General features: G+C 60.7%; 1 protein-coding gene across 4 annotated transcripts; it reads left to right on the forward strand.

The window, feature by feature from the left end:
• Nucleotides 1–370: 370 nt before the first annotated feature.
• SLC66A3 (solute carrier family 66 member 3) lies at nucleotides 371–18,478 on the forward strand. Of its 4 annotated transcripts, none has more exons than XM_060186560.1 (7): nucleotides 372–560; nucleotides 7,718–7,800; nucleotides 7,869–7,938; nucleotides 9,248–9,305; nucleotides 11,907–12,027; nucleotides 13,340–13,381; nucleotides 17,457–18,478. In XM_060186560.1, the coding sequence occupies exons 1-7, from the start codon at nucleotides 418–420 to the stop codon at nucleotides 17,546–17,548; spliced, it is 609 nt and encodes a 202-aa protein (XP_060042543.1). In that variant the 5' UTR covers nucleotides 372–417; the 3' UTR covers nucleotides 17,549–18,478. The 4 variants fall into 4 exon arrangements, with proteins under 4 accessions (XP_060042542.1, XP_060042543.1, XP_060042545.1 ...); XM_060186562.1 differs by having other exon boundaries at nucleotides 11,927–12,027; nucleotides 17,457–17,578; XM_060186559.1 differs by lacking the exon at nucleotides 13,340–13,381 and having other exon boundaries at nucleotides 371–560; nucleotides 11,927–12,027.
• The last annotated feature ends 1,088 nt before the right edge of the window (nucleotides 18,479–19,566 follow it).

A 19,566-nucleotide genomic window follows, 5' to 3' on the forward strand; every position in this document is an offset into this window, starting at 1 on the left:
TGGGGGAACAGGGGGGCGGAACTGGGGGGCTGGGATGGGAGCCCACGAGGGGAGCCGCAGGGACACCCAGGGGAGCGGGGTAACAGGGTGCAACAAGGGAGGCGACAGGAGCACCCAGAGGAGCGGGGCAGCTGGGGTGCGAGGGGGCGACAGGGGCACCCAGGGGAGCGGGGGAGCTGGGGTGCGAGGGGGGCGACAGGGGCACCCAGGGGAGGGGCAGCAGGAGGGCGCAGGGACCCTGCAGATGGCGCGGGGAGGCGCGACGGGGCGGGTGCGGTGGCGGGTGCAGCGGGGCGGGTGTGGTGGCGGGTGCAGCGGGGCGGGTCCGGGGTGGCGGGGCGGGTCCGGGGTGCCGGGCGGGTGCGGCGGGAGGTGGCGTCGGGGCTGGTGGCGGCCGGAGAGCGGGGCGGCGGCGCCATGCGGACCCTGCTGCTGGGCGCGTGCGGCTGGGGCGCGCTGGGCCTGGGCGCGGGGCTCAAGCTGCCGCAGGTGGTCGCCGTGCTGCGGGCGCGGAGCGTGCGGGGCCTCAGCCTCCCCGGGCTGCTGCTGGAGCTGGCGGGGTGAGAGCCGCCCTGCGCCCTCCTCGCCCTCCCCCTGCCGCCCTGCGCCCTCCTCGCCCTCCCCCTGCGCCCCTCCGCCTCCCCTGCCGCCCCCTGCGCCCTCCTCGCCCTCCCCCTGCCGCCCTGCGCCCTCCTCGCTCTCCCCCTGCGCCCCTCCGCCTCCCCCTGCCGCCCCCTGCGCCCTCCTCGCCCTCCCCCTGCCGCCCCCACCTCCCTCCCCTTGCCTTCCCCACCTCCCCTTACCTCTCCCTCAACTCCCCCTACCTCCCCTCCCTTCGTCCTCCCCCTGCTCCCCCTCACCGCCTTCTCCCGCTGCCCTCCCAGTCCTTCCTCCTTCCTCCTTCCTCCTTCCTCCTCTGGTGCCCGCCCACCTCCCTTCTCCTTCCTCCTCCCTCCTCCCCGCTGCTACCCAAAGGAGCGGGCACCAGGCACCCCGTCCCCCCCCCCCCAGGTTCCGGACCTGCGCTCAGAGCCTCCCCACCGGCTTCCGGTAGCCCCCTCACTGGGGGCCCCCAGGATCCCCCTGCTCACCCCTGCAGCGTCCCAGAGTCCCCAGGACTCCCCTGCTCACCCCTGCAGTGCCGCCAGGAACCCCCTGCTCACCCCTGCAGCGCCCCCAGGATCCCCCTGCTCACCCCTGCAGTGCCGCCAGGAACCCACTGCTCACCCCTGCAGTGCCGCCAGGATCCCCCTGCCCACCCCTGCAGCGCCCCTAGGAACCCTCTTTTCCTTCCTCACCACTGCAACAGGCTGCTGCCCCCAAGACACCCCTGCTCACCCCTGCAGCAGGTCGACACCCTCAGGACCCCCCTGCTCACACCTGCAGCGGCCCCTGCACCCCCGGACCCCCCTTCTCACCCCTGCAGCGGGTCGACACCCTCAGGACCACCCTGCTCACCCCTGCAGCGGCCCCTGCACCCCCAGGACCTCCCAACAGGCCGCCGCCCCTAGGACCCCCTGCTCACCCCTGAGGCGTCCCAGGCGCCCCCAGGACCCCCCTGCTCACCCCTGCAGCAGGTTGACACTCTCAGGATCCCCCTGCTCACCCCTGCAGTGGCCCCTGTGCCCTCAGGACCCCCCTGCTCATCCCTGCAACAGGAACCCCCTGCTCACCCCTGCAGCATCCCGGCGCCCCCAGGACCCCCTCCCCCCCGCTCACCCCTGCAGCACCCTCAAGACCCCCCTGCTCACCCCTGCAGCCCTGCAGCGCCCCCTGTGCCCCCAGGAACCCCTGCTTACCCCTGCAGCATCCCGGGCGCCCCCAGGACCCCCCCTCACCCCTGCAGCACCCCCAAGACCCCCCTGCTCACCCCTGCAGCCCTGCAGCGCCCCCTGTGCCCCCAGTACCCCCTTCCTCACCCCTGCAACAGGCTGCTGCTCCCAGGACACCCCTGCTCACCCCTGCAACAAGTCGACACCCTCAGGACCTCCCTGCTCACCCCTGCAGCGGCCCCTGCACCCCCAGGACCCCCCTGCAGCGGGTCGACACCCTCAGGACCCCCCCTGCTCACCCCTGCAACAGGCCGCCGCCCCCAGGACCCGCTGTTCACCCCTGCAGCGGCCCCTGCACACCCAGGACCTCCCTGCTCACCCCTGCAGCATCCCTGGCGCCCCCAGGACCCCCCTGCTCATCCCTGCAGCGGCCCCAGCACCCCCAGGATAATCCCTGCTCACCCCTGCAAAGCCTCACGACCCCAGAACCCCCCTGCTCACCCCTGCAACAGGAACCCCCTGCTCACCCCTGCAGAGGCCCCAGTGCCCCCAGGACACCCCTGCTCACCCCGCAATGGCCCCTGTGCCCCCAGGACCCCCTTGCTCACCCCTGCAACGCCCCTGGTGCCCCCAGAACACCCCTGCTCACCCCTGCAGCAGCCCCAGCACCCCCAGAGCCCCCTGCTAACCCCTGCAGTGGCCCCTGCACCCCAGGACACCCCCGCTCACCTCTGCAACACTCCGGCACCCCTAGGAAACCCCTGCTCACCCCTGCAATGGCCCCTGTGCCCCCAGGACACCCCTGCTCACCCCTGCAGCAGCCCCAGCACCCCCAGAGCCCCCTGCTCACCCCTGCAGTGGCCCCTGCACCCCAGGACACCCCTGCTCACCTCTGCAACACTCCGGCACCCCTAGGAAACCCCTGCTCACCCCTGCAATGGCCCCTGTGCCCCCAGGACACCCCTGCTCACCCCTGCAATGGCCCCTGTGCCTCCAGGACACCCCTGCTCACCCCTGCAATGCCCCCGCGCCCCCAGGACCCCCCTGCTCACCCCTGTAGCATCCCCTGTGCCCCCAGGACCCACCTGATCACCCCTGAAGTGGCCTCTGTGCCCTCAGGACCCCCCTGCTGACCCCTGCAGCATCCCCTGTGCCCCCAGGACACCCCTGATCACCCCTGAAGCAGCCCCTGTCCCCCCAGGAACCCCCCACTTACCCCTGAAGCAGGCAGGTGTTCCCAGGACCCCCCTGCTCACCCCTGCAGTGGCCCCTGTGTCCCCAGGACACCCTGATCACCCCTGCAGTGGCCTCTGGGCCCCCAGGACGCCCTGCTCACCCCTGCAGCGGCCCCAGCCCCCAGGAACCCTCCCTTGCTCACCCCTGCATCAGCCGGTGACCCCATGACCCTCCTGCTGTCCCCTGAAGCAGGGTCTTCCTGGGTGGGCTGGGGACTGGAGATCGAAAGGGGGTCCAGGTTGAGGGGGGCTGCTCTGCAGGGGGAAGGCCACCCTTGGGGGTCCCTGATCTGGGGACGGGCAGACAGGTACATGGAGCGCCTGCACTAGGCAGCCTGTCTGTGCCTGAGGGACACTTTACCTTCAGGCTGTGCAGCTGGGCTGGCGAGCTCCAGGGTTAGGGCTGGTGGGTGCTGCCACCACACACTCAGCTTCTGGGTAAAATTCCTCTGGGAGTTCCAGACCACCCTTCCTGTCTGGTGACTGTGAGCAGAGTTGTTTCTGGTTTTCCCTTTAAACCATTTGGTGTTTAAATGCCAGGACAGAAAGCTCAGACTGGCTCAGATTCAGGCCGGCCTCAGTCACCAGGTCATCAGACACATCTCCTCTCACCAGCAGACACTCCCCATGACAGCATCGCCCTGCCAGAGTGGGGGGTGGGGGGCCTCTCCTTGCCTTCCATCATGGGTCTCCCTGGAGGCAAGGACACAGCGGAGGTGGGGTAGGAGGGACACCCACTAAGTGGTGAGGTAGGAGGGCACCCACTAAGTGATGGGGTAGGAGGGGCACCCACTAAGTGATGGGGTAGGAGGGGCACCCACTAAGTGATGGGGTAGGAGGAGCACCCACTATGTGATGGGGTAGGAGGGGCACCCACTAAGTGATGGGGTAGGAGGGGCACCCATTAAGTGATGGGGTAGGAGGGCACCCACTATGTGATGGGGTAGGAGGGCACCCACTATGTGATGGGGTAGGAGGGCACCCACTAAGTGATGGGGTAGGAGGGCACCCACTATGTGATGGGGTAGGAGGGGCACCCCCTAAGTGATGGGGTAGGAGGGCACCCACTATGTGATGGGGTAAGAGGGGCACTCACTAAGTGATGGGGTAGGAGGAGCACCCACTATGTGATGGGGTAAGAGGGGCACCCCCTAAGTGATGGGGTAGGAGGGCACCCACTATGTGATGGGGTAAGAGGGGCACCCCCTAAGTGATGGGGTAGGAGGGCACCCACTATGTGATGGGGTAAGAGGGGCACCCACTAAGTGATGGGGTAGGAGGGGCACCCACTATGTGATGGGGTAGGAGGGCACCCACTATGTGATGGGATAGGAGGGGCACCCACTATGTGATGGGGTAGGAGGGCACCCACTATGTGATGGGATAGGAGGGGCACCCACTAAGTGATGGGGTAGGAGGAGCACCCACTATGTGATGGGGTAGGAGGAGCACCCACTATGTGATGGGGTAGGAGGAGCACCCACTATGTGATGGGGTAAGAGGGGCACCCACTATGTGATGGGATAGGAGGGGCACCCACTATGTAATGGGGTAAGAGGGGCACCCACTATGTGATGGGGTAGGAGGAGCACCCACTAAGTGATGGGGTAGGAGGGCACCCACTATGTGATGGGGTAGGAGGAGCACCCACTAAGTGATGGGGTAGGAGGGCACCCACTATGTGATGGGGTAGGAGGGCACCCACTATGTGATGGGGTAGGAGGGCACCCACTAAGTGATGGGGTAGGAGGGTACCCACTATGTGATGGGGTAAGAGGGGCACTCACTAAGTGATGGGGTAGGAGGAGCACCCACTATGTGATGGGGTAAGAGGGGCACCCCCTAAGTGATGGGGTAGGAGGGCACCCACTATGTGATGGGGTAAGAGGGGCACCCACTAAGTGATGGGGTAGGAGGGGCACCCACTATGTGATGGGGTAGGAGGGCACCCACTATGTGATGGGATAGGAGGGGCACCCACTATGTGATGGGGTAGGAGGGCACCCACTAAGTGATGGGGTAGGAGGGCACCCACTATGTGATGGGGTAGGAGGAGCACCCACTATGTGATGGGGTAGGAGGAGCACCCACTATGTGATGGGGTAAGAGGGGCACCCACTATGTGATGGGATAGGAGGGGCACCCACTATGTGATGGGGTAAGAGGGGCACCCACTATGTGATGGGGTAGGAGGGCACCCACTAAGTGATGGGGTAGGAGGGGCACCCACTATGTGATGGGGTAGGAGGAGCACCCACTAAGTGATGGGGTAGGAGGGCACCCACTATGTGATGGGGTAGGAGGAGCACCCACTATGTGATGGGGTAGGAGGGCACCCACTATGTGATGGGGTAGGAGGGCACCCACTAAGTGATGGGGTAGGAGGGCACCCACTATGTGATGGGGTAGGAGGGGCACCCACTATGTGATGGGGTAGGAGGGCACCCACTATGTGATGGGGTAAGAGGGGCACTCACTAAGTGATGGGGTAGGAGGAGCACCCACTATGTGATGGGGTAAGAGGGGCACCCCCTAAGTGATGGGGTAGGAGGGCACCCACTATGTGATGGGGTAAGAGGGGCACCCACTAAGTGATGGGGTAGGAGGGGCACCCACTATGTGATGGGGTAGGAGGGCACCCACTATGTGATGGGGTAGGAGGGGCACCCACTATGTTATGGGGTAGGAGGGCACCCACTATGTGATGGGATAGGGGGGGCACCCACTAAGTGATGGGGTAGGAGGAGCACCCACTATGTGATGGGGTAGGAGGAGCACCCACTATGTGATGGGGTAGGAGGAGCACCCACTATGTGATGGGGTAGGAGGGCACCCACTATGTGATGGGATAGGAGGGGCACCCACTATGTGATGGGGTAAGAGGGGCACCCACTATGTGATGGGGTAGGAGGGCACCCACTAAGTGATGGGGTAGGAGGGGCACCCACTATGTGATGGGGTAGGAGGGCACCCACTATGTGATGGGGTAAGAGGGGCACCCACTATGTGATGGGGTAGGAGGGCACCCACTAAGTGATGGGGTAGGAGGGGCACCCACTAAGTGATGGGGTAGGAGGGGCACCCACTAAGTGATGGGGTAGGAGGGCACCCACTATGTGATGGGGTAGGAGGGCACCCACTATGTGATGGGGTAGGAGGGACACCCACTAAGTGATGGGGTAGGAGGGGCACCCACTAAGTGATGGGGTAGGAGGGCACCCACTATGTGATGGGGTAGGAGGAGCACCCACTATGTGATGGGGTAAGAGGGGCACCCATTAAGTGATGGGGTAGGAGGGCACCCACTATGTGATGGGGTAAGAGGGGGACCCACTAAGTGATGGGGTAGGAGGGCACCCACTATGTGATGGGGTAAGAGGGGCACCCACTAAGTGATGGGGTAGGAGGGCACCCACTATGTGATGGGATAGGAGGAGCACCCACTATGTGATGGGGTAGGAGGGCACCCACTATGTGATGGGGTGGAGGGGCACCCACTAAGTGATGGGGTAGGAGGGGCACCCACTAAGTGATGGGGTAGGAGGGCACCCACTATGTGATGGGGTAGGAGGAGCACCCACTAAGTGATGGGGTAGGAGGGCACCCACTATGTGATGGGGTAGGAGGGACACCCACTAAGTGATGGGGTAGGAGGGGCACCCACTAAGTGATGGGGTAGGAGGGGCACCCACTAAGTGATGGGGTAGGAGGGCACCCACTATGTGATGGGGTAGGAGGGACACCCACTAAGTGATGGGGTAGGAGGGGCACCCACTAAGTGATGGGGTAGGAGGGGCACCCACTAAGTGATGGGGTAGGAGGGGCACCCACTAAGTGATGGGGTAGGAGGGCACCCACTATGTGATGGGGTAGGAGGGCACCCACTATGTGATGGGGTAGGAGGGACACCCACTAAGTGATGGGGTAGGAGGGGCACCCACTAAGTGATGGGGTAGGAGGGGCACCCACTATGTGATGGGGTAGGAGGGACACCCACTAAGTGATGGGGTAGGAGGGGCACCCACTAAGTGATGGGGTAGGAGGGGCACCCACTAAGTGATGGGGTAGGAGGGGCACCCACTAAGTGATGGGGTAGGAGGGCACCCACTAAGTGGTGGGGTGTTGGGGCACCCACTAAGTGGAGGGGTAGGTGCTCCCCCAGTCCAAACACCCCCTCCCCCAGCCGGAACCACCTCTCCCCCACCCTGATGCACCCCCTCTCCCAGCCAGTTCCAACCCCTCCAGCTTGGAGCACCCCTTCTTGTCCTGGTGTGCCCCGTTTGTGGGACAGACCAGCCTGGGAACAAATGCCCGCCTGGGACACAGTGTAGAGGCTGCTCGAGGTCCTAGAGTCCCAAATTCAATCCCTGGCACCAGCTTGTGCAGAGCTAGCTCTGGTTCTCTCTCTTTCCTGGGTTTGCCCCCTGCTACCTGGTGAGAGTCAGCCTAGAGTGAGCCTGCGCCCGGCCGCCCCCTGCCACCTGGCGGGACTCAGCCTAGAGTGAGCCTGCGCCCGGCCGCCCCCTGCCACCTGGCGGGACTCAGCCTAGAATGAGCCTGTGCCCAGCCGCCCAGTCCCGGGGATCTCCCATCAGCAGCCCTCCCCCTGGCTCACCCTCCTGCGCCTCAGCCCCTCAGAGGTCTGGCAGGTGAGTCTGCCCGGGGCACCGCGGGCAAGGGAGTTGGTGTTGAAGGTGCCTCTCACTGCAGGTTCCTGGTGTGCCTCCGGTACCAGTCTTACTATGAGTACCCGCCGCTGACCTACCTGGAGTACCCCGTTCTCATCGCACAAGGTAAGCGGGTGCTGGCACCAGGGCCCCCGGCCCCTGGGCCACCCGGTGCTCACTGGCCTCTCTTGCAGACGTGGTCCTCCTGCTCTGCGTGTTCCATTTCAACGGCAACGTGAAGCGGGCGGCCCCCTACGTCATCTGGTATCCTTTGGCCTCGGAGTGTGGGAGATGGGGCGGTGGCCCACCGGCCTTAGGTCACTGAGTCACCCCAGGACGGGCCCTGCTCGCAGGGCTCCAAGGGGCTGTGGGTCAGGGCAGGGTGAGCAGAGCTGGATGGGCTGCAGAGGACACTTACTCTAGCCTTGGCGCCCTTGACGAGCTTGCCTTTCTTTCCCGTTCCTTAGTTGCCTCTGTTCTTTTTTTTTTTTTAAAGTATTTTCTTTTATTTATTTATTTTTATATGTATTTTCCCTTTTGTTGCCCTTGTTGTTTTATTGTTGTAGTTATTATTGTTGTCGTCGTTGTTGGATAGGACAGAGAGAAATGGAGAGAGGAGGGGAAGACAGAGAGGAGGAGAGAAAGACAGACACGCCTGTAAAGCGACCCACCATCACAGGTGGGAAGCCGGGGGCTCGAACAGGGATCCTTAAGCCGGTCTTGTGCTTCGCGCCACCTGAGCTTAACCCACTGCGCTACCGCCCGACTCCCTGTTGCCGCTGTTTTTTAGCACCTGGGCTCAGTGCCTGCCTGCTTCTGCTGTTCCCTGCAGCCCCTGCATCAGTGGGAGAGAACAGCCCTGCTCCACGTTGTGACGCCTCGCCCTCCAGGTGGGACCTGGGACCTGGGGTGTCAAGGTGGCACTTCACCAGGTGAGCCCCTACCTGGTCCCAAAGAACTTAGCTTTCTGTTTGTCTGGTTTTTTTTGTTTTTTGCCCTCCTCCTTCCCTCCCTCTCCATTGCCAGCAGGGCGCTTGCTAGGACTACAAGAAACCCACTGCTCCCAGCAGCCATTTTTCCTCTTTTCACTTTTTCACCTTTTGGTTGATAGGACAGAGAGATACAGAAAGGTGGAGGAGGCAGGGAGCTAGACACCGGCAGCCCTGCTTCACCACTCCTGAAGCCTCTGCTGGGGGGACCAGGGCTTGACCCCACCTTGCACGAATCCACAAATGTGTCGAGAAATCAGAAGTCAGCTGGTGAGTGAATGTGAAGGCGTGTGCATGGTCAGATGAGGCTTGGAGTTGAAACCCTGCGGAAGTTGAAATCCTAGGGTTGTCTGAGAACACAGGTGTTCACCATTCTCTCCCACAATCTACTTCTGTTCTTTTCAAGTCCGGGCAGCTGTTAGCATGAGTTATTTTTATCTTTTCCACATCTTACAAGTTACGGCTGGACTGTTTCCAGTTCCGCACGAGGTCCTGTGGACGGTCTCGGCCGTCACCCTGGAATGGGGTGGGGGGGCCTGGGGCTAACAGCCTTGCCTCCGGCACCTCCCTTGACTCCCATTCAGCTTTGTGGCAGCCTGGTTCCTGCTCACCCTGCACAAGTGGATCATAGACCTGGCCATGGTGAGTCCCGTCCCTGCCCTGCAGTGAGAGAGACCTGACCATGGTGAGTCCCTGCCCTGCAGTGAGAGAGACCTGGCCATGGTGAGTCCCTGCCCTGCAGTGAGAGAGACCTGGCCATGGTGAGTCCCGTCCCTGCCCTGTAGTGAGAGAGACCTGGCCATGGTGAGTCCCGTCCCTGCAGTGAGAGAGACCTGGCCATGGTGAGTCCCTGCCCTGCCCTGCAGTGAGAGAGACCTGGCCACGGTGAGTCCCGTCCCTGCCCTGCAGTGAGAGAGACCTGGCCACGGTGAGTCCCGTCCCTGCCCTGCAGTGAGAGAGACCTGGCCACGGTGAGTCCCGTCCCTGCCCTGCAGTGAGAGAGACCTGGCCACGGTGAGTCCCGTCCCTGCCCTGCAGTGAGAGAGACCTGGCCATGGTGAGTCCCGTCCCTGCCCTGCAGTGAGAGAGACCTGGCCATGGTGAGTCCCGTCCCTGCCCTGCAGTGAGAGAGACCTGGCCATGGTGAGTCCCGTCCCTGCCCTGTAGTGAGAGAGACCTGGCCATGGTGAGTCCCGTCCCTGCAGTGAGAGAGACCTGGCCATGGTGAGTCCCTGCCCTGCCCTGCAGTGAGAGAGACCTGGCCACGGTGAGTCCCGTCCCTGCCCTGCAGTGAGAGAGACCTGGCCACGGTGAGTCCCGTCCCTGCCCTGCAGTGAGAGAGACCTGGCCATGGTGAGTCCCGTCCCTGCCCTGCAGTGAGAGAGACCTGGCCACGGTGAGTCCCGTCCCTGCCCTGCAGTGAGAGAGACCTGGCCACGGTGAGTCCCGTCCCTGCCCTGCAGTGAGAGAGACCTGGCCACGGTGAGTCCCGTCCCTGCCCTGCAGTGAGAGATACCTGGCCACGGTGAGTCCCGTCCCTGCCCTGCAGTGAGAGAGACCTGGCCACGGTGAGTCCCGTCCCTGCCCTGCAGTGAGAGATACCTGGCCACGGTGAGTCCCGTCCCTGCCCTGCAGTGAGAGAGACCTGGCCACGGTGAGTCCCGTCCCTGCCCTGCAGTGAGAGAGACCTGGCCATGGTGAGTCCCGTCCCTGCCCTGCAGTGAGAGAGACCTGGCCATGGTGAGTCCCGTCCCTGCCCTGCAGTGAGAGAGACCTGGCCATGGTGAGTCCCGTCCCTGCCCTGCAGTGAGAGAGACCTGGCCATGGTGAGTCCCGTCCCTGCCCTGCAGTGAGAGAGACCTGGCCATGGTGAGTCCCGTCCCTGCCCTGCAGTGAGAGAGACCTGGCCATGGTGAGTCCCGTCCCTGCCCTGCAGTGAGAGAGACCTGGCCATGGCGAGTCCCTGCCCTGCAGTGAGAGAGACCTGGCCATGGTGAGTCCCGTCCCTGCCCTGCAGTGAGAGAGACCTGGCCATGGTGAGTCCCATCCCTGCCCTGCAGTGAGAGATACCTGGCCATCGTGAGTCCTGTCCCTCCCCTGCAGTGTGGGCGTCTCAGTCTCCCTCTCTCCTCCCATGCCACTTGTCTTCAGAGAACCTTGCAGATCACGTGTTCAGCCTATAAAGACACATGTACCAATGACAAATGGTGACAGGAGCACGGTGCCATCCACATGTTATAGGGTATTCTCAAGGCCAGCTGCTGGTGCATCTCTCTGAGCACACACTGGACCCGGGTTCAAGCCCCACTCCCACCCTCAGGGAAATGCTTCAAAAATGGTAAAAACAGGTCTGCAGGTGTCTTTCTCTTCTCCTCTGCATCTCTCCTCTCAATTTCTCTCTGTCCTATCAAATAAAAAAAAATTTAATTAATTAATTTATTTTCCCTTTTGTTGCCTTTGCTGTTTTATTGTAGTTATTGTTGTTGGACAGGACAGAGAGAAATGGAGAGAGGAGGGGAAGACAGAGAGGAGGAGAGAAAGACAGACACCTGCAGACCTGCTTCACCGCCTGTGAAGCGACTCCCCTGCAGGTGGGGAGCCGGGGGCTCGAACCGGGATCCTTATGCCGGTCCTTGTGCTTTACTCACTGCGCCACGGCCGACTCCCTCAAATGAAAATTTTCAATGGGGTGGTGGCTGCCAGGAGCACCTGCTTTGTGGCTCGTGACGCACCCCACTGCTGGTGGGGAGCAGGGGCTTGAACCCTCATCCTTGCCACCAAGTAGCATGTGTGCTTAACTGGTGCTCACCCCCAGCCCTGCTTTTTTAGTATCTTTTATTTATTTTGGATAGAGACTGAGAGGGGAGGGAGCTAGTGACGGAGAGACACCGCAGCCCTCCTTCACCACTTGTGAGGATTCCTCCCTGCAGGTGGGGCGTGGGCTTGAACCCGGGTCCTCACCTAGGAGGTGACGCGTGCGCTGTACCAGGTGCACCACTGCCCAGCTCCTCCTGCGTTTTTCCTTTTGAATCGGACAAAGCCAGGTGAATGAGAGGGAAGGAGGAGGTAGAGAGGAAGGGACACCTGCAGCCCTGCTCCACAACTTGGGAAGCTTCCCCCTGGCAGGAGGGACCAGGGGCTCGAACCCAGGTGGTCGTGCGCCACGCCGTGCGCGCCCCCGCCCGCCCCCGCCGGCTCCTCTAGGCCGGGGTCCTTATGCCCCCACGTTCTCGCCACAAACAGAACCTGTGCACTGTCCTCAGCGCGGCCAGCAAGTTCGCTCAGCTCCAGCTCCTGTGGGCCACTGGCGACTCGGGATCCGTGAGCGCTCTGACCTGGGGCCTGGCGGCCTGCACCAGCGCGGGTGAGCGGCCCAGTGGGCCACGCGCGGCTCCCCAGAGACCCTTAGCCGCCTGCGCCATCCTGCTGTCTCACGGTCTCTCTCCCTCTCCTTCTCTCAGGATCTCTGTCTCCCTCTCTCACGGTCTCTCTCCCTCTCCCTCTCTTAGGGTCTCTCTCTCTCTCCCTCTCCCTCTCTCACGGTCTCTGTCTCTCTCCCTCTCTCATGGTCTGTATTTTAGTTAAAGAAAAGCCAAAGCACATCACTTCAGAAATCAACAGCTGATTGGCATCGAGACTGATTACATCAAATCTACTCACTCGCTTTAAAAGTTTGAATCTGTATGACATATGAGATAAAACATACCAGAGGAGGGGCCAGGTGGTGGTGGGCCTGGCTGAGCGCACATGGCAGTGCCCAAGGACCCGGGTTCAAGGCCCCGTCCCCACCTGCAGGGGGAAGGTTCTGAGTAGTGGAGCAAGGCCACAGGGTCTGTCTCTCTCCCTGTCTCCCTGTCAGAGCAGAGGAATGTGGGGCCTCGGGGGCCTCGGGTGAGCCTTGGGTGCTGCCACTGAGCTCTCTCCCAGGTCCCCCTGGGCACCATTCTCTACACATTTCTGGGGCCACAAGTCAGCTCAGTGCTGGGATGTGAGCCCTGTGACGTCTGAGGCTCCACGGCCCACGGAGCGCGGCTGTGGTGTCTCCCTCTCTCGTCCTAAATTCAAGCAGTGGGTGACCTGGCCCGAGCGGCGGGTGGCACTTGTCTGAGGCCCCATCACAGGAGAAGTGCTTTTGAAGTGCCTGTCTGGAAGCCTTCTAGTGGGTCTTTCCTACAGGTGAACGTGATCTCCTGCCCGAGTTTGGATCCACTTCCCCGTTTACGTCATCAGACACAGCTGGCCACAGGCGTCTCTACGTGGATGGCTCATGAGCACGGGCGCTCAGGGCTGTGGTTCCCTTGTGCCTTCAGGGGCGAGTTTAGTTGGATGGCCCCACGTCACCGGCTAGGATACAAGACCTGATTTTTTTATACATCATTTTATTTTATTTATTATTTATTCCTTTTTGTTGCCCTTGTTTATTGTTGTAGTTATTGTTGTTGTTGTTATTGTTGTCATTGTTGTTGGATAGGACAGAGAGAAATAGAGAGAGGAGGGGAAGACAAGGGGAGAGAAAGACAGACACCTGCAGACCTGCTTCACCACTTGTGAAGCGACTCCCCTGCAGGTAGGGAGCCGGGGGCTTGAACCAGGATCCTTATGCCGGTCCCTGCGCTTTGCACCACGTGCCCTTAACCCCACACGTTGATATTTAATGGGAAATTTTTCTCTTACAGCAAGAATAGTTACGACTTTACTGACCACCGGTGATCTTGCAAGTAAGTCACATCATCCCCCACCTCCTGCCTTCTGTGGCTGGTGAACTGTCAGGGTTGGGATAGGTCACATTGGCCCCGAGGGGTCATCCACTCAGCGGCCACACTGACTTCATGGGTCTCCGCTGACTGTTCTAGGCACCTTGTCCTAGTGGCTGGGGCAGAGGGCACAGCCGGCAGACGGCTGCCTCCACGGAGCGTCCAGTCAGCCGGCAACACAGGCCAAGCGTGTGCGGTGTGGGGGGCCGGGCGCGGGACACCTGGGCAGTGTGTGCAGTGCGGAGGGCCGGGCGCGGGGACACCCAGGACACCGGGGCAGTGTATGCAGTGTGTGCAGTATGTGCAGTGTGTGCAGTGTGGAGGGCTGGGCGCGGGGACACCTGGGCAGTGTGTGCAGTGTGTGCAGTGCGGAGGGCCGGGCGCGGGGACACCCGGGACACCTGGGCAGTGTGTGCAGTGTGTGCAGTGCGGAGGGCCGGGTGTGGGGATACCCGGGACACCTGGGCAGTGTGTGCAGTGTGGGGGGCCGGGCACGGGGACACTTTGGCAGTGTGTGCAGTGTGTGCAGTGTGGAGGGCTGGGAGCGGGACACCTGGGCAGTGTGTGCAGTGTGTGCAGTGCGGAGGGCCGGGCGCGGGGACACCTGGGACACCTGGGCAGTGTGTGCAGTGTGTGCAGTGTGGAGGGCCGGGCGCGGGGACACCTGGGCAGTGTGTGCAGTGTGGAGGGCCGGGCGCGGGGACACCCGGGACACCTGGGCAGTGTGTGCAGTGCGGAGGGCTGGGCGCGGGGACACCCGGGACACCTGGGCAGCGTGTGCAGTGTGGAGGGCCGGGCGCGGGAACACCCGGGACACCTGGGCAGTGTGTGCAGTGTGTGCAGTGCGGAGGGCCGGGCGCGGGGACACCCGGGACACCTGGGCAGTGTGTGCAGTGTGTGCAGTGCGGAGGGCCGGGCGCGGGGACACCCGGGACACCTGGGCAGTGTGTGCAGTGTGTGCAGTGTGGAGGGCCGGGCGCGGGGACACCTGGGACACCTGGGCAGTGTGTGCAGTGTGTGCAGTGTGGAGGGCCGGGCGCGGGGACACCTGGGACACCTGGGCAGTGTGTGCAGTGCGGAGGGTCGGGCATGGGGACACCTGGGACACCTGGGCAGTGTGTGCAGTGCGGAGGGCCGGGCGCGGGGACACCTGGGCAGTGTGTGCAGTGCGGAGGGCTGGGCGCGGGGACACCCGGGACACCTGGGCAGCGTGTGCAGTGTGGAGGGCCAGGCGTGGGAACACCCGGGACACCTGGGCAGTGTGTGCAGTGTGTGCAGTGTGGAGGGCCGGGCGCGGGACACCTGGGCAGTGTGTGCAGTGTGGAGGGCCAGGCACGGGGACACCCGGGACACCTGGGCAGTGTGTGCAGTGTGGGGGGCCGGGCACGGGGACACCTTGGCAGTGTGTGCAGTTTGGGGGGCCGGGTGCGGGGACACCCGGGACACCTGGGGCAGCGTGTGCAGGGTGTCAGCAGGGCACATGCCTGCTCGGCCCAGGGACCTGCCAGGGCCCGGTGCACGGGGCTGTCCACACGGAAGGTGTCCTAAGGCCAAGCAGTGACTGCCTTCTGGGATTTTTATATTAGTGCTTTGATTTATTTTTCCTCAGATCACTGTTCAGATCTGGCTTTGGCCCTGGAGATTGAGCCTGGGTCTTTGGCATGAAAGGTTTTTTGTGCGGCCATTGTGCTGTCTCCACAGTCTGAGTTTTTGTTTTGAGGGATAACGTGGGTCTTAAGTCTAGTGGTCATTCCTTCTGACGTAACCCGAGGTGATGCATTTTTGGAAAATCATTTAAGCAGATTGTGTGTGAAGATGAGGAATAGATTCCCAGCATGTAAGGTCCCTGCACAAGCTATCGAGAAAGTAGGGAAAGCAAAGGGAGGGAGGCCCGAGTCTTCCCAACAGGACTTGAGCTCCCCGTGTGGAAGTGCCAGGAGGGCATGTGGCACCCATCTCAGTGGCGGGCTACACGGCCAGGAGTCGCCTCACGGGGCTGCCGTGTATCTAACGTGGCAGATGCCCCTGGAGCCACCAGTCTCTGGGAACAGGAGCTTGTTACCGTACGTGTTTGCCGTTACAGGGGCGGACAAGGAACTGGCCAGCAGTGCACCCAGTAGGACACAGTGTCCTGTCTCAGGACCTGGGTTCAAACCCCTGGTTCGCATCTGTGGGGGAGGGGAGCTTCCCAAGCAGTGAAGCAGGGCTGCAGGTGTCTCCGTCCGCCCCCTTCCTTCTCAGCTGCTCTCAGTCTCTGCCCAGAGGAGAGTAAGAAAGGCCCAGGCGTGGTCGGCACTGAGCCCTAGAGATAGCCCTGTTGGCAACTGAAAATACAGTGACATGTCAACTCTCTCATCATTATCAAGTGTTCAGGTCACTGTTAAAGCTACTTTTGGACACTTTGCCATGTGCCAGGACCTGGGTTCAAGCCCCTGGCACCCCACGAGGGCACCACACCTCACAAGTTCCACAAATGGTGGAGCAGTGCGGCAGTGACCACTTCCTGTTTGAAATAAAACAAACAAAAAACAGTACAAGCAGTGGTGCTGCAAGGCATGAGGTGTCAGTAGGCAAAACAAAATAAAATAAAGGGGTGTGCATCTACCTGCCAACACCCATGTCCAGAGAAGCAACTACAGAAGCCAGGGTTCCCACCTCCTGCTCCCCGTAATGACCCTGGGTCCGTGCTCCCAGAGGGATGAATAGGGGCTTCCAGTGGAGGGGATGGGGCAGGCAGCTCTGGTGGTGGGGACCATGTGGGATTGTGCCCCTCTTAGCCTATGGTTTTGTTGATATTTTCTATTTTATACATAAATTTTAAAAATCTTTTTAAAAGGAAAAACATACATCTTTTTGCTTACTTCAATATAAAATGCATTTTGTTTGGGTCAGTTTGTTATTTTGGGGCCAGGTGGTGGTGCACCTGGCTGAGCACACAAGGCCCCAGGTTCAAGCCCCCGGTCCTCACCTGCAGGGAGAAAGCTTCACGAGTGGTGATGCAGGGGTGCAGGTGTCTCTGTCTCCCTCTCTCTCTGTCAGCCCTTCCCTCTCGACTTCTGGCTATCTCTGGAAGTACAACTCAGGGTCTATCAGGTATTTTCATGGAGCGCACGGAACGCTGTCTGCCTTAAACAGGGAGTGTTCTGAGACATGAAGCCCAAGGAAAGGGTGATTTGGAAAGCTGGCACTGGTCAGCAGACCCACCCCATTAAACACTTACAGACAGTCATCACGAAGTCGTGACAAGTCAGTCAGCATCACGGAAAGAGCACCTCCCAGAGTGGCTAGAGGGCAGGCTCTGCCCCGTCCTCATGCTCCATGCTACTTTCCTGCTTCTTTTTTTTTTTTGCCTCCAGGGTTACTGTTGGGCTCCGTGCCTGCACCACAAATCCACTGTTCCTGGAGGCCATCCCCCCCTTTTTTTGTTACCCTGGTTGTTTTACCATTGTTGTAGTTATTATCACTGTTATTGCTATTGATAAAACAGAGAGAATTGGAGAGAGGAGGGGAAGACAGAGATGGGGAGAGAAAGACAGACACCTGGAGACCTGCTTCACCACCTGTGAAGCGGGGAGCCAGGGCTCGAACCAGGATCCTTACACCTGTCCTTGCGCTTTGTGCCATGTGCACTGGTTAACCCGCTGCACCACCGCCCGACTCTCTCCTTTATTTTGTTGTTGTATTTTTTAAACTTTTTAAAATATTTTCCTTTTGTTGCCCTTGTTTTATTGTTGTAGTTATTAGTTTTTTAAAATTTTTTTAATGTTTATTTATTCCCTTTTGTTGCCCTTGTTGTTTTATTGTAGTCGTTGTTGGATAGGACAGAGAGAAATGGAGAGAGGAGGGGAAGACAGACACCTGTGAAGCGATTCCCCTGCAGGTGGGGAGCCGGGGCTCGAACCGGGACCCTTGTGCTGTGTGCCACGTGCGCTCTCCCACCCCCCCCCGCGCCACTGCCCGGTCCCCCGCTTCGCTAGTTCTGAAGCCCCACTCGGGCGGGGGGTCCTGACTGACCCTGGCTTTTTCCCGCCCGCTTCAGTCCTGACGCGCTTCGCGGTCATGCTGGCTCTGAACATGTGGATTACGGCCACGGTGCTCCGCTGCCGCGAGGGCGCGGACAAGGCAGAATGACGCTGCCCGTCGTCGCCCACTCCCGCTGGGCTCGGGGAGAGCTGCCTGCCGGACCGAGGAAGCCAAAGTGATTCCTCCAGGTGAGGCTGAGGCGGGCGCTCACCCGGCCCGGGCCCGGCGTCTCGGCAGAGCCCTCGCCCTGACCTGGAGGTTCCTGAGCTCTCTCTCAGCTTTTAGGGGAAACACAGGGAATGACAAGTAAACTGCTCATAGGACGGATGGCCGTGGGCTTCTGTCCCCAGAAAGCAGTGGGCCGTGGTGGGACTCCTCGGTGGCCTTTGTAACACAAGAAAGACGCCCGGGAGCAGAGCAGTCTCGTTCCTCCTCAGGCTTGCCGTGAGCAGAAAAGAACGGACCGGAGTCCGTCCACCGTCCACCGTGCCTTTCCTCCGCCAGGGCACTCACTCTCTGCTCGGCTCTGGCTGAGGCTGCTGCCGGGCTTTGAACCTGGGACCTCGAGCCTCAGGCATGATGGCTGTGCCTTCTGCAAAGCGATTCCTGGACAGGGGCTGTTGGCTGGCACCTGTTTTTCTACCGAGGTGACCCAGCCAGTTTAGACTCGAGAGCGGTGCTGCCGTTTGGCCCTACAATCCCTGCAAATGGGGCGCGTGCAGGATAGAACCGGCTTTGCTCGGCTTGCCTGCCGAGCGTGTGCAGAGCTCTGGCGGTGGGCGCAGTGTGGGACTGTGGGACCGCGTGCCCTGTGGCCTCACTGGCGGTCACGAGTGAAAGGCTCGACTAAGACACGTGTGCAAGAAGGTACTGCCAGCTTCTGCTAAGTCCTTACCGACTGTCACTCTCAGCGCTGATCTAAATAAAGTCAAGGCACTGTATTTTCCTGTAAGTGTTGGCGATCCCTAACACTTAACTGTTTCCCCTATAATTAATGGCATTGCTGTCATAGGTAAAGTAAATTATGTCTCTCAAAAACATTTTGTTTCCTGTGTAAATTTCCATATGCTGAACTCAGTGGGTTCAGTCTTGTGGCTCATACTTTCAGACCGACTGCTTGCAACCAGCAGCAAGAAAACATGGTCTCACGGCCAGGCTGTGGCACATCTGGTTGAGCACACACTACAGCACACAAGGACCTGGGTTCGAGTCCCTGGCCCACCTGAAGGGTGAAGTAGGGCTGCAGGTATCTCTGTCTCTCTTGTTCTATCACCCCCTTCCTGGCTGTCTCTACCCAATAAATAAAATTTTAATTTTTTAAAAAAAGATTCTAAAAAAGTTAAAAACAAGAAAAAAACACAATATAGGGGCTGGGTGGTGGCGCACCTGGTTACGTGCACATATACCATGCACACAGGGTTCAAGCCTCCACTCCCCAGGGAGACTTCACAAGTGAACAGTACTGCAGGTCTCTCGCTCCCTCTCAATTTATTTTAGCTAATAAAATAAATCGGGTCTACACGTTTTAAATGGTATTTTAAAATAACTGCCATAATTTTCTATAGTTTTAGAATCATGGTTGCCGGGTCTGGTCACATGCATGTGGCCATGGGTGTGAGTCCCGCTCAGTGCAGCACGCGCCCTTCCTGGTGGTGTCTGTCAGCACTGCGTCCCCCACCCCTCTTGGCCACAGCCGCCCGATTCCCTCCGACAGACCATAGGCAGGAGCAGGCTGAGTGTGTTGGCCATCCCAGGGCAGGCGACATGTTAAGTAGTCTAGAAAAAAAGGCGGCGGGGGCTGCGTACCTGGTTGAGCACACATGACAGGGGGCCAGGACCTGGTTCAAGCCCCAGTCCCCACCCGCAGAGGTCACCGGTTTCACAAGCAGTGACAGCACTGCACGTCTCTCCCCCCACCCTCTCTCCTTCCTCTCAACTGGTCCTGTCCAATGTCACCTGCTATATAGAAAGTAAAAATAGTAAGAATTACTGGTCATCCAAGCAAAACCGACCGGCTGCCCACACGCTGGCCTGACTCGGGGGATCGTGGGAAGCGTCCAGCTCATCAGTCGGGCTCCGCCAGAGCCCATCAGGCCCAGCCAATGGTCACGCCCACCTCTGGGGCC

The sequence above is a fragment of the Erinaceus europaeus genome, chromosome 3, assembly GCF_950295315.1.
Source record: "Erinaceus europaeus chromosome 3, mEriEur2.1, whole genome shotgun sequence".
Taxonomy (NCBI): Eukaryota; Metazoa; Chordata; class Mammalia; order Eulipotyphla; family Erinaceidae; genus Erinaceus; species Erinaceus europaeus.

Bases quoted from the DNA above. Each gene is read 5' to 3' on its own strand.
- SLC66A3 (XM_060186559.1), top strand. From the start codon at position 418: ATGCGGACCCTGCTGCTGGGCGCGTGCGGCTGGGGCGCGCTGGGCCTG. The intron at 7,801-7,868 runs GTAAGCGGGTGC...CCTCTCTTGCAG, and splicing joins CCCCGTTCTCATCGCACAAG to ACGTGGTCCTCCTGCTCTGC. The intron at 9,306-11,926 runs GTGAGTCCCGTC...CACTGTCCTCAG, and splicing joins GGATCATAGACCTGGCCATG to CGCGGCCAGCAAGTTCGCTC.